This window comes from Rhinoderma darwinii, chromosome 1 (genome assembly GCF_050947455.1).
Source record: "Rhinoderma darwinii isolate aRhiDar2 chromosome 1, aRhiDar2.hap1, whole genome shotgun sequence".
NCBI lineage: Eukaryota > Metazoa > Chordata > Amphibia > Anura > Rhinodermatidae > Rhinoderma > Rhinoderma darwinii.
This window is the reverse complement of record NC_134687.1, coordinates 519,869,130-519,888,654: the sequence shown is the minus strand read 5'-3', so window position 1 is coordinate 519,888,654 and position 19,525 is coordinate 519,869,130. Positions and strand designations below refer to the sequence as shown.

The window sequence follows — 19,525 nt, the reverse complement described above, 5'->3', positions numbered from 1 at the left end:
AGTTCCAACAGCGTCAAATTTGCACACCAACCCTTGTCTTCCAGGAATCAGGCCAAGCTTCCGCGCACCAGGCCAAACCGAGCAACGCCCCAAACCCTGCCGCGCCAGCCGCGTCCGTAAACAATTCCAAGTCCACGCTGGAAATGGAAGACGTCCTTCAACACGTACGCCCATTGTAGTCCTCCAAGAAAGTGCGCCAGACGCGCAGATCCGCCTTAACAGAACTAGAAATCCGAACATGATGAGAAGGCACCGAAACGCCCACTGTAGCTAAGGACAACCTCCTGGCAAACACTCGCCCCATGGGCATAATACGACCCGCAAATACCAACAGACCTAACAATGATTGAATCTGCCGCAACTCCAACTTACGCGCAGCCAGAGCCATGTCCAATGCTGCGCGCAATTTCACCACCTTCTCTGCCGGGAGGCGAAAGACCATGGCAACCGAATCAATTTCAATACCCAGAAAACTCAATACCGTCACCGGCCCCTGCGTTTTTTCCTTCAGAAAGGGGGCTCCCAAAGCTTTGGGCCAGAAACTGAAAGGACCTCAACAAAAACTGACACTGCCCCGAGGACCCAGGCCCCACAAACAAAAAATCGTCCAGATAATGAGTCACCGACCAGGAACCGGTGAGATCCCGCATCGCCCATTCTAGAAATGAGCTGAACACCTCAAAATACGAACAAGAAACTGAACAGCCCATCGGCAAACACATATCATAATAGAAAAACCCTTCCAACGCACAGCCCAACAGGTGAAAACAATCCGCATGAACAGGCAACAAACGAAAAGCGGACGCAATATCAGACTTGGCCATAAGGGCGCCCGCCCCCTCCCGACACACCAATTCAACTGCCCGATCAAATGAAACATATGAGACCGTTGCCAAATCACTGTCAGTCCCGTCGTTCACCGATCGCCCCTTGGGATGGGACAGATGGTGAATCAGCCGGAACTTTCCAGGCTCCTTCTTAGGAACCACCCCCAGTGACGACACCCGAAGATTCGGGAAGGGCAATGCAGCAAATGGGCCGGCGATGCGGCCAAGCTCCACCTCCTTTTCCCTAATAACGGCTTCAAATTCCTAGACATAACCGGGTCCGCCTGCGCCGTAAACGGAATAAAGAACCCATAACAAAAACCCACTCTAAGCAGGGCGGCTTCCGCCATCTTGGGGTACCGGTCTAACCACGGGAGCATCGCGGACACGCGCACCGGCGTCCTCCCCTCTACCAACACCCGCAGGGCGGGCGACTGTCGCCACCCGACGAGAGCACCTGACCGCCGCATGGGTACCACCACAGGAGGAGCACTCATGCCAGAACTTACAAGAGGCATAGAATCTACAGTGTCCCTCATTAAAGAGCCAACAGGCTCCTGCACGACGGACACCCCCAACCCCCCCGCCAACCCCACCCCCACCGGAAGGAGAAGAGGCGGGGGCGGCGGGCTGAAAATGGGCGCTGTAATGATAAGGGTAGGGAAACAGACAAGTGAGCCCTAATCTACCCGCCACTCAGTCCCTGCCTACTTGCAATGACCCGCCCTAGGCGACGGGGTACAACTGGGCGACGGTCCCTACGCTCAATAAGTGCACGACCGACAAACAGACAAGGGTACACAGAAGCAAGGGAAATGGGGCAGTTGCCCACGGCAACACCGTGAGCAACAAGAGTGGTGAACGAGCCGAGTAAAACCAGGAGTGTACGAGGTACCAAACGCAGAGCAGGAGAGTAGTGAACAAGCCGAGTCAAACCAGGAGTGTACGAGGTACCAAACGCAGAGCAGGAGAGTAGTCAGTAAGCCAGGGTCAATATGAAGCAGGGTCAAATAGTTCAGAAGCTGCAGCAGGGCCAGGAAACCAAACGAGAAGAATCACAAGCAAGGAGGAACAGGAAAGGCAGGTATAAATAGACAGAGGGCGGGAGCTAGCTCCGTCTGGCCAGGCTGTGATAGGCTCTCCCACTCCTAAGCCTGCCATCCTGAGTGGTGGAAGATGGAGTCAGTCTCACAGACATAGAAGCAGGTGCAGACTGATTACCTATGGGCGTTGACACAGAAGCTGTGCCTGGCAGATCCTTTACAGGCGCTGTGTCATCATCAAGCACAGCCAAACATCAGTCGCTTTTGTATCCCACCCCACCTCAGGCCTCTGCGCCAGACGCCGACGAAACTCCTCATCATATCGCCACCAGGCCGAGCCGCCATGCGATATATATGCACTAAAAATCGTATCCAGATACACAAATAACTGACCCGCACACTCCGGCCCAGCCTGACTAAACACCCCCCCTAAAATAGCAAAGGCCTGCACCCAATTATTAAAAGACCGCACGCCCCTAGGCTTACTCAACACACCCCTTTCCAGTCTACTCTCTTTATCCACCGTCGACGAATCAACCGACAAAAGGGACCAAATATCAATATACGCATTCTTCCCAATTTTCTCACGCACCTCTTCAGACACATGAGCACCTAACGGAGACACGCTACAAAAATAAGAATCTCTGAAAGCGGGGACCGATGGAGTGGACATAGATGTGGACGCCTCCACCGGGGACCTTGCCCCTGCGGCCTGCAACGACGGTCCCACAGGCAACGATACGGCCCCAGCCACCAGAGATTGCACAGCAGACAATAAATCATTTGCAGACATGTTATCAGCATTCCAAGCCCTAAGGCAGGCATACTCACCGTGTCCAGCAGCTGACGCACCTCCTGTCGCGGACGGACCCACTTCAGCCGTTGTGGCAACCAGGACCACCGAAACCACCTCAGTCGTAGGGGGAGCAACCCCCGACGCTCCCACTGAGGAACGCCGACTCCGAGTCCCCCCGTTCGGATGCAGCGCGAACCCTACTGCGACCGCTCCTTGCAGCCTGCCAGCTATTCCGGGAGTCGTCGGACGATGAGGAGTAAGACGGAGACCGCCTATAATGGTGATGATGATGGCGACGCCGATGCCTCCTAGACCGACTGTGACCAGACACGTGGCGCCGCCCTGACCCAGCCCTACTCGCACCATGCCTGCTATGGGACCGATCCCGGCATTCTCCTTGTACGCCCGCCACCGACACAGCTGCCCCACGCCGCCGGCCCAGGCAGCACCGGCAACACATCAGCGATTGGGGCCACCGCTTGACGTTCCACCCTCCTAGCCGACCGGCCCGAAAAGAAAAGCTCTGACCCGTAAAACGATCCATCTTCCCCCGACTCATCTACCCCCTCCTCCCCCTCCCCTACAAAACCCCCCTCTGAGGCAAATAGCAACGGCACGCTCCCCGCCGGGGAAGCAGCCGCAGCTGCAGAAATGGAGGCCGCCGCCAGGGCCTGTCCCACGAATCCCCCCGTCCTTAGGGCGGGGCCTAAGGCCCACCACAACCGTGGCTCCCCTGCATACCTGTGTCGGGGAACCACATGACCCACAACGGCCGCCGACACTCCTGGAAGCACCGGAGGAGGCGACATCACCGACGGGGGAGGGACCAGAATCAGCGGCGCGCTCGCAGCCCCCGCCGCCGACCGCACCCCGCCGGAAGTGGAGAGAGAGAGCCGGACCGGCGGACGAGAGGCCCGAGCCGAACGCCACCGCCCGGCAGGAGGAGTAGGAGCAGGCACAGCTGACTCCCTCAGCAGGGCCTACAGCCAGTCGCTCCCTTCTGCGGCGATAGTGGCGCGCAGCGCCTGAAGGAGATGTGCACGATCCATGTCTGAGAAAATTTCTGACAAAGAGGCCCACTACAGGTAAGCAGCCCCTTATATAACCCCTTCCCATACACTAAAACTGCCCCCTCTCCTCCTCTAACTCCCCCCTTGCCTACTAAATGACTCACCCCTGTAACAGAGAGGGGGAGGGGAGCCAACTCCTCAGCCTCACTTAATCCCTTCCCTGCAACAGTCCCTGGCTCATCGGCTAAATGCCTGTGAGCCCCCATTACCTGTGATAGTCCAGACAGTTGCCATGGCAGGCACAGATGGGATCTTGACGGCAGGTGATGCAGACGAGACAGATGACACCAGACGTGGTGTAACACAGCAGACGTGGCCGATGGCAGAACTCGACTCCAACACTATAGCGTGCACAGGAACAACTACAACACGGGATAAAGGATACAGGTAGCAGGGCACGGGAACAGGATAACACTAAGGGACCATTTGCAAGACTAACAGAGGAATACGAACAACGCTCAGGCAAGGAGTTAAAGGGCAGAGCCCTTCTTATAGTCCAGGGTGATCATGGGCTAATTAATGATGTTTTACGTGTGCGCAAACTGGCCCTTTAAGGCCGGGGGTGAGCGTGCGCACGCACCCTATGAGGCAGAGTGGATCGGAAGTGAGTGCTGGCGTTTCCTGGGGAGGAGATGTGGGCCAGTGCTCACCAGACCATGTCTGCGGCCACCGGAGGGTGAGTAATCCCGACGGTCAGCGGCCATGAATGTTACAGTCTCCCCCTCTTACGCCCTCTCTTCTTGGTACCAGAGCGAGAGAGGAACTTCTTAATGAGGGTAGGAGCATTGAGTTTCTCTTCTGGCTCCCAGGACCTCTCCTCTGGACCAAACCCCTTCCAATCCACCAAAGAAAAAGTCCTTCCTCCTACTATCTTGAAGTCCAGGATCTCCTTTACCTCGAACACATTGGAAGAACCACTGGGAGCAACTGCAGGACTAGGAGTTTTAGTGTAGCGGTTCAGAACCACATACTTCAGGAGGGACACATGAAAGGAGTTGGGGATTTTGAGGGTAGGAGGCAGCCGAAGCTTATAGGAGACTAGGTTAATTTGATGCAGGATCTCAAAAGGTCAGTGGAACCTGGGAGCAAATTTGTATGATGGCACCCTCAGACGAATATTCCTTGAGGACAGCCAGACTTTGGTACCCGGAAGATACTGAGGCGGCTCTCTTCTTCTTGTATCCACCTTTCACTTCATGCGATCCACTGCCAGTAGAATAGAGGAACGGGTCTGTTGCCAGATTTGCAGAAAGTCCCCAAATGCAGAGTCAGCTGCGGGTACCTGAGATGTAGCTGCCACAGGAAGAGGGATTCGTGGATGTTGACCGTAGACAATGAAGAACAGTATGGAATTGGTGGACTCATTGGTGTGGTTATTATATGAGAACTCGGCCCATGGAAAAAGCTGTGCCCAGTCATCATGCTGCATGGAGATGAAGTGGCGGAGATAATTTTGCATGATCTGGTTAATCCTCTCGACTTGCCCATTGGACTGGGGGTTACAGGACGTCGTCATGGTCTTGGGTTGACCAGCGTGTCCATGGCCTGAGCGTACTGTCACGATCTGTGTGTGTGTGTGTGTGTGTGTGTGTGGACCCACTGGGCCGCAGCTGGATGGCAGCTGGCCAAACGACAGTGTACCAATTTAATATATATAGTCCAAGCACAAGGGTACCTGTGATAGTCCAGACAGTAGCATTGGCTAGGCACAGATGGGATCTTGACGGCAGGTGATTCAGACGAGACAGATGACAGAAGACGGGGTGTAAAACACCAGAACTGGCTGATTGCAAAACTCGACTCCAACACTATAGCGTGCACAGGATACAGGTAGCAGGGCACTGGAACAACGGGAACAGGATAACACTTAAGGCACCATTTTCAAGACTAACAGAGGAATACGAGCAACGCTCAGGCAAGGAGTAAAAGGGCAGGGCGTCCAGGGTGATCATGAGCTAATTAATGATGTTTTACATGTGCGCGCACTGGCCCTTTAAGGCCGGCATAAGCGTGCGAGCGCACCCTACGGGACACAGCAGAGTGAAGCTGAAGTGAGCGCTGGTGTTTCCTGGGGAGGAGATGCGGGCCAGCGCTCACTAGACCATGGCTGCGGTCGTGAGTAATCCCGATAATCCGCGGCCATGGATGTTACACCGACTATGACATAACTGTGCGTCAACTGCCATAAGAGGTTAATATTTGTATCATGTGGACAATGAGGAGTGGATTTATACTTTATTTTATTTTGTTATGGTCTTCACACATATCTTAACAATAATGTCATTCCTTCCTGCCACAATTCTGTTGTTAGTTGAAGTTGAGGTGAGATAATCCTCTCATAATACAAAGAAGTGCAATAGATGGCATTACTGGAGTCAATACATTACGAGAGGTGAGAAGGGCAATACATACCCGCTGAAGTAGGCACAAATAAAGAGATAAATAGTTTCTGCTGACAATGCATTTAATAAGTTTTCCACCTTTGTATCTTTTAGCCTTGAAGCCAAACTAAACGATTGGGTTTCCATTAGATTTCCATACTTTAAAGATGACCTTTCCTGAGATGTCTATTTTAGTAAATACCTTCATTCCCCATATAACAACAATTCTGGAGCATCATTTCTTAGAACTCTGCGTTGTGCCGTTCCTCTTTTATTCCTCCTGGAAATGTATAAATAAATTGGCAACTAGATGTTACAATTCTCCTAGTAAACGAGGTTTGTACCCACACAGTCTGACAGTCAGCACTGATTGGACAATGTCCAAAGATTTTGTAGTATGTCTGATTGCCAAGGGATACGCCACAGTGACAAGTTTGTACTGGCTGTATGTGTATGTGCACGTCCAAGTTTGCAGTGCCTAACTGTGCATGTGCGCATCCATGTGTGGTGACTGTGTATGTATGTGTTATGGATGCACAATATCAGAAATGTTATTGAACTTCATATTGCGATATTAAGATATATAAATATATACTGTATCACAATATCTGGTTCCATATTTGAGCAAGTACAGTAAAAAAATTAATTATTAATATAAACTTGTAGATACTATATATTAACCCCTTCCCGACATCTGCCGTATATATATATATATATATATATATATATATGGCACACGTTGGGTGGGGGAATATGAAGTGTGCTCACGGGCTGAGCCCGCTCCATATAACAAGCGTGTCTGTAGTGTGTTACAACCGACACTACAGGGTAACGGACGGGATCCCGCTCGTATAACCTGTTCAATGCCGCAGTCAATAGCAACCGCGCCATTTAAATGACTAAAAACAGTAACCCTGTAACGTTCCAACGGCCCCTCCGCGACCCGATCGAGGGGTGCCGTTGGTTGGCATGGCCGCCTGGGGGGCTGATAACGGCCCCCAGGTCTGCCATCTTTTTACTCCTCTTAAAGCCATGCCTCCGAGTCCCCTGGGGGGGGGGCAAGTAAAAAGCAGTAAAATAAAGTTTTTTAATAAATAAATAAAATATATATAAAAGTTCTAAAAAAAAAACTTTCCCCATTTTTCCTCAAGCACAATGTCATTTTTTTAAAAAAAATGAACACAACTGGTATTGCTGCGTCCGTAAAAGTCTGAACTATTACAATATATCACTATTTAGTCCGCACAGTGAATGCCGTAAAAAATTAAAACCGCCAGAATCGCTGTTTTTTGGTCACTTCATCTCCCACAAAAAAATGGAATAAAAAGTGTCATGTACCCCAAAATGGTACCAATACAAACTACAGCTCACGCTGTAAAACATAAGCCCTCATACCACTCAAAAAATAAAATAGTTATGTCTGTCAGAATGTGGCGACAAAACTCAAATTATACTTCAGTAACAATAAGTGTTTTCCTCGTAAAAGTAGTAAAGCATAAAAAAACTATATCAATTCGGTACCGCCATAATTCTATTGAACCGCAGAATAAAGTTAACATGCTGTTTTTACTGCATGGTGAACACTGTAAAAACAAAATTCCCAAAATATTGAGGAATAGCTGTTCTTTTCTTATTCCACCACACAAATATGTTTTTCCAGTTTACCACTACATTATATGGTACAATAAATGGTTCAGTGAAAGTCTACAACTCGTCCTGCAAAAAACAAGCCCTCATACGGTAATATTGATGGAAAATAAAAAAAAGTTATGGCTTTTGGAAGGTGGGGAGGAAGAAACTAAAGTGAAAACCGAAAAATGAATGCAGCGGGAAAGGGTTAAGGTTTTTTTTCCTTGCTTTTTTTCTACTAAGCAGACTGTAAATATTTTGTTATATGGCTCCTATTCACTTGATAATTGGAAACTATAGCATACAGTCACACAGTTACACCATTATGGCCCTACCATAGCCCTATTTAATCTCTTTCTCAGTTACAGTGTGCTACTGTAACTGATCATCTGGCAGGGGAGTAGCAATAGGGTTGCAGGGGAAGCAGTCACACCTGGGACCCTCTGCCAAAGAATTATAAATGGCATATGGTAGGTGGGGCCCCATTATAGACTTTGCTTTCAGGCCCAGGGGCTTCAAGTTACATCTCTGAGCCAGTTTCGGTAAAGTTATTCAGCAGATTAGTTATATGAGGTTATAGTCATTCCAAAGCAGGAAGATTGGTCTGCCAAATGAAATATTTATTTAAGAAGAGGTTACTTTATGCAGCTTAGTCTTCGTTCACATCTGCATCGGGGCTCTGTTCATGGGTTCCGTTGGAGCTTTCCGTCAGGGGAACCCATGAACGGAAACCAAACTGAAACATACGGAAACCGTATTTCAATGGTGGCAGATCCGTTGCAAATGGTTTCCATTTGTCACCGTTGTGTAAGGGCTCCGTTGTTTTGATGGAATCAATACCATAGTCGACTGCGCTATTCATTCTGTCAAAACAACGAAACCCTTGCACAATGGTGACAAACGGAAACCATTTGCAACGGATCCGTCACCATTGAATTCAATAGTGATGCAAACGAAAACCTATGGTTTCAGTTTGTTTGAGTTTGGTTTCCATTCATTGGTTCCCCTGACGGAAAGCTCAGACGGAACCCATGAACAGAGTCCCGACGCAGATGTGAACGAAGCCTTAGATAGGGAGGAGTGAACCCCCAGCAGCCTTTGCAAGCGTAGGGAATCTGTTTAACACCATTCCTGCAATTCTCTATTAAATACAGTTTATTCATTTCATGCACTCTATTCATATATTGCTGCATATGGTCACCGTTGGTTTGTTACTAAGTGGAAGAGATGGACAATAGTAGTTTATGGCAAATCATCATGTGTTGGGATACTTGGTATATCAGATTACCATTGACCACATAACCAATGAGTACTCATATATAGTCAGGCTAATTATATCTGATTATCAATTAACTGTGTAGTTTTATTTAGAACAATGAGACATAATTTAATTAATTTCCATGTGGACATAGATGTTGTATTATTTAAGCTTCTAGGGAGTAAAGTTGTATAATGCTTTAAGATATATTTCAAAGTAATGTCACAAGTGAGATAAATGCACTCGGGGGTTCAACTTATTCTTAGTCTTGATTTTCAGGACCTTGGAGAGCAGTTGTGTAACTTCTGATTATTATGTTTTCACACTGCTCATCTGACATCATGCATTGACTCCTCTTAATAAAATGCCATCCGATTAATACGATATGTGCAAGTTTCCCTATGTCCTGTATAATGAAGTAGTGACATGAGTATGATTATGTTTTAAGACCTTTTTTTCCAATATGTATTTTACTATAGGTGAAAAAATTAATTGTGTTTGATCCAAAGAAACGCTTGACTACTCACCAAGCTCTTCAACACCCCTGGGTCACAGGCAAAGCTGCCAATTTTGCTCATATGGACAACGCTCAAAAGAAACTGCAAGAGTTCAATGCAAGACGCAAGCTCAAGGTATCTACATGGCATACACTATGCGTAAGGTTTTTATTTTGTTATGTCTGTGACGCTTAAAGCGATGGACTCCTTTGACATGGTAAAAAAAATATTTTTATGTTAGTGGGTTATCTTTCGATAAAAAAGTTGCACTAAGTTTCAGGCTGCAGTCTTCACTATTTCATTGAATATCAAATTCCTGATATACAGTTTGCAATTTACTCTTAGTTTTAGACTTTTTTCAGGGGGTGCGTCTCTCTCCTAGTAATACATGTTGGGTATGAGTTCTGTAAATCCAGGATGCTGCTGCCTTCACTAGATCTAATTTACTAGCACAGTTTTATTCCTGTACTTCTTTCTCCTTCTAGACACATACAACCCGGGTGTGATATCCTCTCTTGTGCTGACACGGACACTGAAGCTCTCCGTGTCTGTGATTCCCTCCTACCCATGCAGATTATGCCATGTGTGCTCTACTCCCATTCTACACTGCCATACACTATACCAATATGGAGAACGACCAAAATCCCCCTCCATCTCATCAAAAATTATCTCATAAATATATCTTATAATAACCTAAAGCAAAATGGAGTCTATGAAACACCATTGCAGTATAGAAAAATCTAAATTGTATTAAATACAAGAATATAAAACACATATATATAAAATTCAGAAATTATTTCCATAGTGTGATAGATGGACACCAGGCAGCAGCAAACTTAGATGGACAAAGATGCTGGACTGATTAAGTCACAGCATGTAACCATATTAATATTATGTGACCATATTTAACAGTGTTGGGATGGGGAAAAAAAGGGGAATAGTCCAATCCCAATCTCCATCCAACCTCCCACATCTAGTAGCAATACCAATATAATATCACAATTCCACCCAAGTGCTGTTGTCCAATAAAGCACAAGTACATATTTAGCAAATGTTAGTGCATAATGGTGGCTTACCCATAAAAAATGTAAGTGGCAGCCTGGCGTCACACCCGACATGCGTTTTGGCTGAGAGCCTTCGTCTGGGGGTGGTGCCAGAGAGTCACAGAGATGTATTTAAATATAAGTGGACCAATAGGAATGGTCCCACTTACCAGTGGCAGGTGAAATTAATCGGCACTAGCCGGTGTGAGACGCATCGCGTCACCGTCTGGTCCAGAGGACTGACAACCGGGATGTCAGTGATGACAACAGACGCCGCAACGCAGAAGCGTCACCTGTCTGGCCCATCACATGACAGTGGAGGCCGCCCCTGATGGCCGACGAGTGCGCATGCGTCAAACCCCTCCTCCTCGAGAAACCAGAGCATTGAAATTGTACAAGTTCCTCCAGAGGGGGAGTAACCAAATAAATGGTTACATGAAACCATGGTTAACTCTGCGTGTGCCAAATGAAAAATTTACATGCCAAGTTATAGAAAAATGCAAATTCAAAAAGTAAAGCACCTATCATTGGCAGATTTAACTAAGTACATAGTATAATAACGATGTTAAATATTGGTACAAAGTAAAACAACCAAAGGTGTTTTAATTGCACCGATTATATGAATACACACAGTATAACCTGACCCTATCCCCTCCCTATACCTTAATTGGTTAATATATCAGATGTTTTTCTATTACAATATTATAACAGCACGACAAGTTGCTATAGTCATAAAGTGAGAAGAGCAAAAGATATATAATAAAAAATAAATATATATGTATTTGATGTGTAAAAACTATCACTGTAAAAAAAAATAGTGTCAAATATAATATTACTTACACTATCAAAATACGTGAAACAAACTATGAGCACATTTTTATTTAAAGGAAAAGTGTCTATACAAAAAATATATGATTGAAAGTGAAAAGTATGTTATATATGTGTATGTGTGTGTTTGCTTGTGTGTGCTAGACGTAATAATAATAATCTTTATTTATATAGCGCCTAAACTTTTGAACAGTAGTGTACATTACACACACATATACAGTATTTAAACACAATTACATAATTTACACACACATTACACATTTACCTTTTCTGCGGATAGCTGATTTCTGGACCTCTGACATGTAGGAAACCTTAAAGCATAACTAAACGTTCGATCAACTTTTTATTTCCTAGCAGCATGTGTAATATAAATATATTTTGTAATATACTTTATTAATGAATTTGGGCTCCTTTTTGTGTTATACACTACTGTTCAAAAGTTTAGGGTCACTTAGAAATTTCCTTATTTTTGCAAGAAAAGCACAGTTTTTTTCAATGAAGATAACATTAAATTAATCAGAAATACACTCTATACATTGTTAATGTGCTAAATGACTATTCTAGCTGCAAACGTCTGGTTTTTAATGCAATATCTACATAGGTGTATAGAGGCCCATTTCCAGCAACCATCACTCCAGTGTTCTAATGGTACATTGTGTTTGCTAACTGTGTTAGAAGGCTAATGGATGATTAGAAAACACTTGAAAACCCTTGTCCAATAATGTTAGCACCGCTGTAAACAGTTTTGCTGTTTAGAGGAGCTATAAAACTGACCTTCCTTTGAGCTAGTTGAGAATCTGGAGCATTACCTTTGTGGGTTTGATTAAACTCTCAAAATGGCTAGAAAAAGAGAGCTTTCATGTGAAACTCGACAATCTATTCTTGTTCTTAGAAATTAAGGCTATTCCATGCGAGAAATTGCCAAGAAACTGAAGATTTCCTACAACGGTGTGTACTACTCCCTTCAGAGGACAGCACACACAGGCTCTAACCAGAGTAGAAAGAGAAGTGGGAGGCCCCGCTGCACAACTGAGCAACAAGACAAGTACATTAGAGTCTCTAGTTTGAGAAATAGACGCCTCACAGGTCCTCAACTGGCAGCTTCATTAAATAGTACCCGCAAAACGCCAGTGTCAACGTCTACAGTGAGGAGGCGACTCCGGGATGCTGGCCTTCAGGGCAGAGTGGCAAAGAAAAAGCCATATCTGAGACTGGCTAATAAAAGGAAAAGATTAATATGGGCAAAAGCACACAGACATTGGACAGAGGAAGATTGGAAAAAAGTGTTATGTTCAGACGAATCGAAGTTTGAGGTGTTTGGATCACACAGAAGAACATTTGTGAGACGAAGAACAACTGAAAAGATGCTGGAAGAGTGCCTGACGTCATCTGTCAAGCATGGTGGAGGTAATGTGATGGTCTGGGGTTGCTTTGGTGCTGGTAAAGTGGAGATTTGTACAAGGTAAAAGGGATTTTGAATAAGGAAGGCTATCACTCAATTTTGCAACGCCATGCCATACCCTGTGGACAGCGCTTGATTGGAGCCAATTTCATCCTACAACAGGACAATGACCCAAAGCACACCTCCAAATTATGCAAGAACTATTTAGGGAAGAAGCAGGCAGCTGGTATTCTATCTGTAATGGAGTGGCCAGCGCAGTCACCAGATCTCAACCCCATAGATCTGTTGTGGGAGCAGCTTGACCGTATGGTACGCAAGAAGTGCCCATCAAGCCAATCCAACTTGTGGGAGGGCCTTCTGGAAGCATGGGGTGATATTTCTCCCGATTACCTCAGCAAATTAACAGCTAGAATGCCAAAGGTCTGCAATGCTGTAATTGCTGCAAATGGAGCATTCTTTGACGAAAGCAAAGTTTGAAGGAGAAAATTATTATTTCAAATAAAAATCATTATTTCTAACCTTGTCAATGTCTTGACTATATTTTCTAGTCATTTTGCAACTCATTTGATAAATATAAGTGTGAGTTTTCATGGAAAACACAAAATTGTCTGGGTGACCCCAAACTTTTAAACGGTAGTGTATGTGTTTTAAATGGCCACTCTGACACTTTTTTACTACGTTTTATTTCTTGTATTTCTCCTGTTGCTAGCAGAAATACGTACACCGTTTGAATGTATCAGTGTACGGATTCTGCTGCCTATGAGTACGGGTGGGTGGTGGCCCCATCCTGACGTCAGATGTGCATGCCCCCATCGTGACGTCAGGAAGGTCTCTCTGCCTCTATACATTACACAGTTTTCTTTAGTGTAACCTGCAGCAGCAGAGCGCATGGAAGAGACTGTGATGAGCTCTGCTGCTGTCCGGACTATCATGTGTGTGAGAGGCGCTCCAGTAGCAGAGGCGAAGGTCTGCCGCCCCCTCCCTGTTCCCTCATCCACTGTACTATAACCAGCTATAGCAGAGTGCAGGGAGGAGAATGACAGCTCTGCTGCTGTCCGGACTATAGTGTGTGTGAGAGGCGCTCCAGTAACAGAAGCACAGGTCTGGCGCCCCCTCCCTGTCCCCTCTTCCCCCTGTCCATTGTACTGTAACCGGCAGTAGCAGAGCGCAGTAAGGGGAATGACAGCTCTGCTACTGTCCAGACTATAGTGTGTGTGAGAGGCGCTCCTGTAACAGAAGCGCAGGTCTGGCGCCCCCTCCCTGTCCCCTCTTCCCCCTGTCCACTGTACTGTAACCGGCAGTAGCAGAGCGCAGTAAGGGGAATGACAGCTCTGCTACTGTCCAGACTATAGTGTGTGTGAGAGGCGTTCCAGTTAAAGAAGCACAGATCTGGCGCCCCCTCCCTGTCCCCTCTTCCCCCTGTCCACTGTACTGTAACCGGCAGTAGCAGAGCGCGGGGAGGAGAATGACAGCTCTGCTACTGTCCGGACTATAGTGTGTGTGAGAGGCGCTCCAGTAGCAGAAGACACGCCCCTAGCAACTGGCCAAAATCAGGAAGTGTGAGAAAATAGATGTCGACAGTTTCACAAGAAAAAAAGCTGCAAAAAAGGTACTTTGAAGTCACATAGAGGGACATAATAGCAGTTTAAATATGTTTGTTTTTTTTTTAGAAAGTTTAGCTATGCTTTAAGAAGATGAGGCAATTACCAACTGCTATTTCCCACATTCCAGGACAGCGGTAGAAGGGGCCATTAGTAAATCAGCAGCTTGGTGGGCAGAGAACAGGAGAAAGTAGCTGGGAGGGGGGAAGACAGGAGAGACCAGCAATAAGAGGGTAGAGGACAGAAGACTCTCGTTATTTTCCTGTACTGCTCTGTCTGCAGACTACCCTCCCCTCTTGTCAGTGCCTACTACGGAGCAGTCTGTATTGCGTTACAGAAAGGAGCCTTGAAGGGAGGAGGAGACAGAATCTCAATGGGTCCTGCCACTGCTGCAGCACACTGAAGACAGAGTCCTGGCTGCATTTAAAAGCAGCCAGCAGACTCCACAGAAGGACCAGGGCTTCTATAACTGCTCCCTCTTCTAAAGCTCTGGAGCGTTGTAGTGAGTGCAGAGAGTGTGGCCCCACTGGAAAATCCCATTTGACATTGGAGGGATGGTACCGGGCTGCCTGCAACTGCACAGTGCACCTGCTGCACTACACAATCAGTGACTAGTAGGCAGTGTAGTGCATGGTGTGCAGTGTGCACCGCTCAGGGGGAAAAAAAAGCTGGGGGCCAGTGAGTAAGGAGAGAGCTGCCCACTGAGGACACCGGCCCATCTTGCATATTGCCAGATGGGCAGTCCGGCCCTGGTAGTGCCACAGACTGAGATGGAGTTATCAGGTTTAGGGAGGTTAGTAGATGGTGGGAACACTAGGAGCTCCGTTTTAGAAAGATTCAGTTTCAGATGAGAGAGGACATGATGTTAGAGACAGCGGACAGACAATCACTGGTGTTTTGTATTAGAGAAGAGGTGATGTCATGGGAAGAGGCATATAATTGGGTGTCATCAGCGTAGAGATGGTACTGGAAGTAAAATCTGCTGATGGTTTGTCCAATATGCATTGTGTAGAGAGAAAAGAAGAGCAGACCTAGGACTGATCCCTGAGGAACCCTGATAGCAAGGCGAAGAGGAGAAGAAGAAGTAGAACAAGCAAATGACACACTGAACAAGCGCTCAGAGAGATAGGAGGAAAACCAAGAGGGAGTTGTGCCTTTAAGACCAATATAGTGGAGCATGTTAAGTAGGAGTTTGTGGTCTACAGTCTCTACTGCGGAGAGATCCAGAAAAATCAGGAGAGAGTATTTACCGTCCGATTTAGCTGCCAAGAGACCATTTGAGACTTTAGTAAGGGCAGTCTCTGTGGAGTGTAGAGTGCGGAGACCAGATTGTAAGGGGTGAAGAATTGAGTTATCAGAGAGATAGCGGATAAGGCGAGAGTAGACTAAGCGTTCCAGGAGTTTGGAGATGAAGGGCAGATTAGAGACTGGTCGGTAGTAAGCAGCGCTGGATGGGTCAAGAGTTGTTTTTTTCAGTAATGGGTTTATAATGGCGGAGGGAAGGATACCAGAAGAAAGAGAGAGGTTAAAATTTTTAGTCAGGTGACTAGTGACAGCTGGGGAGAGGGACTGGAGGAGGTGTGCGGAGATAGGATCACTAGGACAGGTAGTGGGACGAGAAGAAGAAAGGAGCCTAGAGACTTCTTCTGTTATTGGGTCAAATGCTGAAAGTGAAGAAGAGGGAGTGCGGGAGGGAAGGGGATCGATGTTACTAGGGGACTGGGAGATAATATCATGCCGGATGTTGTCAATTTTAAAATAAGTGGCCAGGTCTTCAGCACTGTGATCTGTGATCGGTGTCTGCACTTTAGGACTAAGGAGGGAGGGAAAAGTATCAAAGAGGCGTTTTGGATTATTAGATAGTGTGGAGATGAGAGAGGTGAAATAGACTTGTTTGGCTCTGTGAAGGGCAGAGTTGTAAGTTTAGAGCATAAACTTATGAGTATGTGAAATATAATAAAGTAATATGATATTAAGTGGGTAAATATAGCCATATGAAGACATACCATGCAATACTTGAATAATATGCCAATTATAACCAGGGTTGATAGCCCCCAGTATTAGCCATCTATAAATAGTGAGGGACTATTAGATGCTGTGCTGCATAATACCTCACTCTATTAAGCTAATTTGTAAAACAGTGCAACTCTAAAATACCAAAAAATGTGTATAAACTAGCAACAATGAAATGTGTAAGTAGTATATTATAAAAAATGCTAAGGAACATCAACATTGTGGTGGTAGATTGTGTGTATCAGTATGTGTATCATATGCAACAAATTTGTGCATGTGCACGTGCACAACATGATGATGCGCAGAAGGTGCAAGCATAGAGAGTCAAAAATGGATGAAAAAATATAAATAAAGATAAAAATTAAATAAAAAACCTAAAGGAAAAGGGTAAGGGTAGGGACCACCGAGGATAGGCCTTCTTTCTTCAATCATATCAGAGTAATGTTCCAGACCATTTAGTCAAGATGACAAATACATCACAATGGACTCATAGGATCATCTGATGGTAACCTGAAATGAAACTAAAAAATATATACACAATTAAAAATAAGAATAACCAATATATTAGTGGACACCATAAAACACCACAAGGGAGATCCCTACACCACTTATAGGAATGCTGCAAATCCCAAATTTTCCAATGGTTGAACCATTTTCAACAGGACAGACTGTGTGATTCCCTCCTGCACACTCTGCTGTGGGCTCCCTCCTTCCTATCTACAGCCTGTGTGATCCCCCCTCCTCCCCTTGCAGATTCTGCCATGGGTTTACTCCTATTTATCTTGCTGTGCTGTGTACAACCTAATCCACTCTCTGCTGGTATCTGTACTGAGAGATTATTTCTAACTGAAACATTTATGGCAAATCCTTGGGCTGTGCCATAAATGTCTAGCAGATGCGGGGCCTAGCTCTGGAAGCCACATCTATCTCCCGAACAGCGGAAACCTGACCCCCATCCTGCCTGATGAGGCGTTTTCTGCATTCAGACAGAGAATAAATGGAGAGGTTGCGGCACCTGCGCAAGGCTCTCTCCATTCATTCCTGTTGGACTTATTAGTATTATGCCCCTATAGCTGCCCCCATATAGTATAATGCCCCATAGCTGCCCCCACACAGTCTCATGCTCCAATAGTGCCTAATAACAAAATAAATACTCACCTAACCCCGTTCCCACGACAAGTGGAGGAGATCCCTCTGCACCTCCAGTCTGTGCTCTGTGTAGCTCGACGCAAATAGGCGCGATGACATCACTGCATCGCGCCTGTCTGTGCCGAACCGCCCGCGGCTGGCGTTACATAATGAATGGTGGAATGGTGGAGCTGACGGCTCCCTGCTTCACCATTGATTTCAATTGTATCTGTGTCCTGAGTCTGGGATTAACAACCTTCTTAAAGTGTCAGTGGGCAGTTATTCTGTTATTTATGTGGTGCAGGGATTCTGAAAAGCGGAGACGCCACTTCTGAAATAATGGAGGACAAGCTGATGTTAATATGGTGTTGGAGATGTATATCATATTTACATCATTAGTGGTATTTTGCTACATTGAAACTTTGACCTCTAGTCTTTGCAGACATGTAATAATGTTACTGCAATTAAAAGTATCATCAGCTTTACTTTTTTTCCGTAGGCAGCTGTTAAAGCTGTAGTCGCCTCCACTCGTTTGGGGAGCGCTGGGAGCCACAGCAGTCATGACAGCAATAAAACAAGCAGAAACCCATCTCCAGTACAAGAGGGTGGACGTGAAGTGGTGTCCAGTCAAGAATCTAAAGAGGCAGAAGAAGGAGCATCTTGAATCAACATCATTCATGTTTGGGTCCGGGTCTCTGCCATTTCATGCACCAGCTACATCAATCTTTATCTTCGCAGGAAAGATTTACTAGCATGGCCCTGTGATAGGTGTTATCATGGGGTGCTAATGCACGAGTTGGTGGTACTTTGTTCAATGCATGTGACTGCTTATCAAAATAGTAAAATGGCTGACCTGAGACATGGAAGGTGTAGTGCTTTACCTACACATGAACTATGACTTGGGCAAATATTATTTGAAATATAACCTCGATATGCATAGTATCTACACTGTAGATAAAGTATGAAATGTGTAGTGTTTCATTTTACAATTTTATAAAAGTAATGGACATTATAGAGGATATTCTACTAGTATAGGTTCTCATTTCACGATCTTACCATGTTGCCGGGATTGATATTAAGAATCTCAAAGGAACATGTTTATCACCTTGCATCATATCACTTCTGTTTACAAGAATATGCATTGATGACAAAATGAATAGTAACATTCCATTAATATAACATTAATCCATAGGTCAAGGGGCTGGAACATGGTACGTTAACATAGCTTGCATTAAGAATGCCTTATAATTACACTTTATATATAGTATTTTATTAACCAAAAAGCACTTTGATAGATCTCGGTCATTGAATTGTCTAGAAATGGAATGCTTAATAAGTAAACAATAAGCAACAACAGTAATAAAAGTGCAGTAACTATAATCAGAATAGAATTTATCTATAAACTTTGTTGGATTTTTAAAGAAGCTCGATAGTGGATGCAGAAAGTCATAAAGAGTGAAATTTTACTTCTTGTACATTTCTTTTTAATATATCAGGTTTTATTTAAGAGACTATAGTAACCTATTTATGTTTAAAGCTGGCATTTATCGTTGGAATGCTCATCTCTACTATTAAGATTTTCCCTTTTTTAATTAAAATATACAGCAATTGTGTTTGTCATTTTTATTCTTAAAACTCTTAAAATTCATGCATCAAAGTAAAGGATGACATAATATTGCTAATGATCTATAGCTGGAACATGCTCCTGACTACCATAATACACACTAGCGTTATAGCTTCTGTTCATAACAGCAATGACAGCTATGAAGGATTCATTTCTAAACTGACCCTTAGAATCCTGATGGATCCTATTGACTGATATTGGGGTCTGTCAGGGTTCTGGTATTTTTGATGACAAGAATAGTGCGTCAGACTGCTATATGCTTGCCATAAAAAATACCGGAACCCCAAAGGAAAGGGAATAATGCCAGTGTGAATAGAGCCTAGCATTATGTTTCAATGTAAGATAGCTAGACGCATGTATGACCATGGTATAGAAGTCAAAGTCC

The 19,525-nt window shown here is 45.3% G+C and overlaps 1 protein-coding gene across 3 annotated transcripts in view; it reads left to right on the top strand.

The window, feature by feature from the left end:
• CAMK4 (calcium/calmodulin dependent protein kinase IV) overlaps window positions 1-19,125 on the top strand; it is a 289,756-nt gene extending 270,631 nt beyond the window's left edge. For all 3 annotated transcript variants that reach the window (XM_075836731.1, XM_075836733.1, XM_075836732.1), the window contains exons 10-11: window positions 9,484-9,636; window positions 18,016-19,125. In XM_075836731.1, the coding sequence (XP_075692846.1) occupies window positions 9,484-9,636; window positions 18,016-18,180 (318 nt within the window). In that variant the 3' untranslated portion in view covers window positions 18,181-19,125. The remainder of the gene's footprint in view (window positions 1-9,483; window positions 9,637-18,015) is intronic.
• The last annotated feature ends 400 nt before the right edge of the window (window positions 19,126-19,525 follow it).